Source organism: Acipenser ruthenus, chromosome 22, assembly GCF_902713425.1.
Source record: "Acipenser ruthenus chromosome 22, fAciRut3.2 maternal haplotype, whole genome shotgun sequence".
Taxonomy (NCBI): Eukaryota; Metazoa; Chordata; class Actinopteri; order Acipenseriformes; family Acipenseridae; genus Acipenser; species Acipenser ruthenus.
The window spans coordinates 28,426,240-28,430,727 of NC_081210.1; the positions used below are offsets into that span (position 1 = coordinate 28,426,240).

The window sequence follows — 4,488 nt, forward strand, 5'->3', positions numbered from 1 at the left end:
GAGGTGTGGCCAATCCTGGTCCTACAGAGCCACAATCCTGCAGGTTTTCTGAGTCTCTTTAAATCATCAATGGCCAAAGACCTAGGAAACATGTTGGTGCTGACCAATTAAGAAAACAATTGGTTCAATTAAGAATATAATTGGTTCAATTAGGTAATTGAGAACTCAGATGGAATGAAAACCAGAAGACCCTGCGGCTCTCCAGGGCCAGGACTGGCCACCCCTGCTCTCTAATATACTTTAAATACTACATTACAGTCTGTATTTTAAAGTATTTCGGGAGCTTCCTTTAATCTGAGTTGTTCTTTGGTTGTCCACAGATTTAAACTAACTGCAGCAAGACTCTGCTTGATAGACATTCCTCCCACTTATACAGGGCGTGTTCTTGGTTTCCTACTAGCTGTGGGATGTAAAGAAAGAGAGAGACAGGCATTCTTCTAACCACCTCTCCCATACTGCAGTGTCCCATTCATACTATTACATCAGCAGCCTGCCACATAATACATGCCACACTACTTCCAAGACAAAGCTTACCAAAAAACTCAAACACTTCAGCACCATATTTCAGTATTTTTTAACTAGCCTCAGGATTTCCAACAAATCACATTCTTGTTTTTATTTTCCCTGAGGCGTTTTTAAAGATGAGAGTGTTTTCTCTATGAAAAACAAACACAATTTAACTGTAGAATCATGATCTTAAACAAGAGTCATGGTGTGTGCTGCTTTTAGAGACAATTGAGAACTGCTTTAAACTAAATCAACTACACTTGGATGCCATTAGCCCCAATTTACTGCAATTCAAATACAGACGGTTTGAACTAAAACACAACGGCTCTGCTGTAGATAAAGTTAATCCAGAGCTGGCTTAGTAAGAATCCAAACCTGGGATTTATCAGCGAGCAATGAGTCAACGAGTCAGTAATGGTGCTGCTGTGAAGCAACCAAACTGGAAGAGAAGAGAGCAATAGACATCTGTATTTCCATTAGCCATTTGAGCAGGATGAAGAAAAGCAGCAGGCAGGCTGGCAGCACTTTACTGTTAGGGATCGACAGGCACCTATTTTAAAACCTCATCGTCATCATCTCACACGTACGGTGTTTTGAGTAATGCAGAAGACCGAACAGATTTAATTAAAAAAAAAAAAAAAAAAAGATGAAGAACTGGAGTGCCCTCTGGTGGTTATTTTAGGAGTTGAGGGGGAAAAAAAGTACCTCTGACAATAATGGGATTGAAAAATATGGCAATTTGGAAAGGTGAAAAATGACCCAAAAAATTACAAAGTAGCCTGTCATCAAATGAGGACAATGGCACTTAATGGGTTAATACCAAACTTATTAAAAGGGTATTGTTTGGAAGATCTCGGATTGGTAGAACCTAAGAAACGTTTTCCCTTTGATTATATAAATGAATTGTATAGTTTTAACAGAGAGAGGACTTCTTTCATTTCAGTACGCAATGCAATGGTACACAGTTTAATTGAATCGGAACATAGACGTATACACGGTATAGAGATATTATATTAAAGGCTGATGAAGTTAAATAATACAGCTTTTTTTACACTTCCAAAAATAAAAAATTCAAATGGATCCCCAAAGCACAGAAAATGACAGAAGAGAACAGAAGAGGCCCCCATGATTTCAACAGTGTTTGAAGGTTTGATTTGATGTTACTGCTCATGTTCCTTCAGTTCCCAACGGAGTCGCATACCTGGGTGGGGTGAATAAAGACAACTGTTACCAGTGTAGTATACAGGATTTAAAAAAAAAAAAAAAAAAAACACACCACAATGTTTTCTTGGTTCATAATAGCTTTTAGGCTCCGTACCTGTGACAGTTGCTTGATAACTGAACCAACCTTCTACGCTGATGTGCCCTAAAGAGGAAACACAGGCTCGGTATCAGAACTTGAGGGGCTCCGACTATACAGATAATCTTAACAGCCTACAGTGCAAAGTAATATTGCAAGGGAAAGCGTTTCCTTTCCTCACCCCCTGAATGACTCTGATTGTTATCTGATCATTTGAACCTGCCTTGTGATTGCACTGGATGGGAAGTCAAATACAATATTACACGGATTGTGAAACTGTGTGCTTGCTGTATGCTTGTATGTGACGGTCGCCCCTGGGACACCCTGGTGAACAAGACGCCTGCAGCTCATGTGGCTTCTACATTAAATAATCCAAAATAAATAAAAACAGCTGCTTTCATTACAAGGTCATCAGAGTAAACTACTCCACTCCATTGTTTTTTACCTTCTTTGATGGCAGGTTTTCTACTTAACACCGACATACGTGGCATTTTTCCCAGTCTTCTTCAGTGTTTCCAGAAGCAGGTCCACGCTGTGCTCCGACTCAATAAAAACCTTCTTGTTGGGCAGGTCAATGTCGAACTGGACACCTGCAGAGAGATACAGTGTTAGAATATGGCTCTTCAAGAAGAACGCTGCTTCTTATTAAGGTGCGAACATAATTACTGTCCATCTGCTGCAAACCACAGGGGGAAGAATACACATCCTGTAACACATGTTTTGGTATTGCATTTTATTCCATACGGGTGTACAAGAAAATAATTATATAAGACCAAGGCAGCCAAGATCGGCAACTCCAGGGATGGAAATAAGACCCCCATTGCACAGCAGTTTGATCCATTCCTGGTTTTACTCTGACACACCTCCGCTTGTTACCTATACACTGGGGCTGATCAAGCTCGTATCAAAACCTGGAACGGGTGAAACTGCTCTGCCATAGGAGTCTTACTTCCATCCCTGAACTCTACGAGAACGGGACTCAAATCACGCTTGCATGACTCACCCTGCACCCCAAGTGGTGACAGGTCAAGCATTGGGAACCCCCTGTAACACTCTGATTAATAAACTCAGCTTTTAGCATTCTGTGCACAGAATACTCCAGGGCTCATTACACAGTAATCTAGATTCTTACCAGTCACATGATTTGAATTATCAGCTCCCTCCTGCGATCTCCACCCTAGCTCCTAGCAGCCTAGTCTTGTGACAGTCAGCTATATCCTTATTGGCAAGGACGGAACAGCCCCAGTTCAGTGACTGGAAGGTTAAAACCCTTTGATTTTACAGTAGTGGGGAATTGTCATGCCAGAGGGGTAGCTCACCACCACCCTGCCCTCCCCCCCCAAAAGAGAAGAGTTTCAGAGGTTATGTGGTTCAAGAATGTGCAGCTTCAGAACAGTTTTTTACTTTAGAACAGTGTAAGAAAATACAAGCAAACGTTTGAACACTTTCAATTTTGTTTAAAGTACTGTAAACAAGTCAAAACACAGGGTATTGCTATTTAAAGGTGAACTGTAACTGTTTGTACACTTATTTAAATATTGACCCTCGAATAGTTAAAATGCATGCAGATTTGCAATGCAGATTCTCAAGAACAATCCGTTCCACTGCTGTAGGTGTCCATCGGTAATATATATGTTAATCTAAAATAATTCAATGCAGCATGCTGTGCAGAACTCACCCCCGAGCTTATTAAGGACGCGGGTTACAGCACCGGAGCAGCCTTCACAGGTCATATCAACAGAGAACTCGTGTTTCTGTAAAAAAAAAAAAAAAAAAAAAACATGCAGTACATTTGGTAAAAATGTGAAATGAGACAACAGTAATGCACTAAGGCTGCCTGTTCTCGACTGGGCGCCTCATTAATTTACTTGCATTGAAAAAATAGTCATTTCCGGTTCTGTGGCTAAAAGCAGTTAACCGGCTAGTCCAGGCATTATTAGCGTTTATGAAATTAATAGCAATAAACAGTGTTCCCACATTAAAAAGAATATAAACTACAATTGTTCCGGGATTCCAAAGGAGTGCAGTTTCGTTTTATTGTACCGATTTTTGCACACTGGAACACGTCATATATAGACGTGGAATATGAGAGTCCACAAGCGCGTTATTAATATATAACATATTAATTGTAATCTGCAAAATTGTTATGAAAATCTCATAATTTGTTTATTTATTATACTTACAGTCATGTTTTAAAATGTAGTGTCAAATGCCCAGTTCACTCTGCGTGACGAGTTGTCTTCTCCCAGTAAAAAAAAAGTATTTCTGCAGCAACTCCACAGATTATATTTAAGGGACAATCTATCAATTCCAGAATAATTTCTACACGAAATGTGCTCAGTTCTACAGAGTTTATTATTTAAATATATACACAGTGGCCAGATAGTTTCTAAATACTATAATAACTGATTAAGCGAACTATCTCTCCAAAACCAAACGCAATTCCTCTGAGAAAAAATAAGTAAACATATATATATATATATTGTGTGTGTGTGTGTGTGTGTGTGAGTCCCGTACCCTCTCGCGTTACTCTGACTCGCCTCCAGATAATGGTTGCACTGCGCTTTTCCGCCACTGGGTGTCGCTGGTAATCGAATGGTTGAATTTCACTTCGTGGTTCTGTCCCCTTTACCTCCGCCAGGGGCACTGTGATGCAAACAAACGGGTTATCATGAAAACAC

General features: G+C 40.1%; 1 protein-coding gene across 2 annotated transcripts; it reads right to left on the reverse strand.

Annotated features, from left to right (window-relative positions):
* Positions 1–1,450: 1,450 nt before the first annotated feature.
* Positions 1,451–4,322, reverse strand: LOC117431251 (copper transport protein ATOX1-like). 2 transcript variants are annotated; one of them, XR_004664099.2, is made up of 5 exons: positions 3,991–4,319; positions 3,486–3,561; positions 2,253–2,397; positions 1,826–1,873; positions 1,451–1,708 (listed from the first exon to the last, which is right to left on the reverse strand). XR_004664099.2 is itself a non-coding variant. In XM_034926663.2 (4 exons), the coding sequence occupies exons 1-3, from the start codon at positions 3,994–3,996 to the stop codon at positions 2,273–2,275; spliced, it is 207 nt and encodes a 68-aa protein (XP_034782554.1). In that variant the 5' UTR covers positions 3,997–4,322; the 3' UTR covers positions 1,451–1,708; positions 2,253–2,272. The 2 variants fall into 2 exon arrangements, 1 of the variants encoding a protein (XP_034782554.1); XM_034926663.2 differs by lacking the exon at positions 1,826–1,873 and having other exon boundaries at positions 3,991–4,322.
* Positions 4,323–4,488: the final 166 nt, after the last annotated feature.

Coding starts and splice junctions, on each gene's coding strand:
- LOC117431251 (XM_034926663.2), bottom strand. Junction 2,398..3,485: donor CGTCCTTAATAAGCTCGGGG/GTGAGTTCTGCA, acceptor ATCTCTCTGCAG/GTGTCCAGTTCGACATTGAC.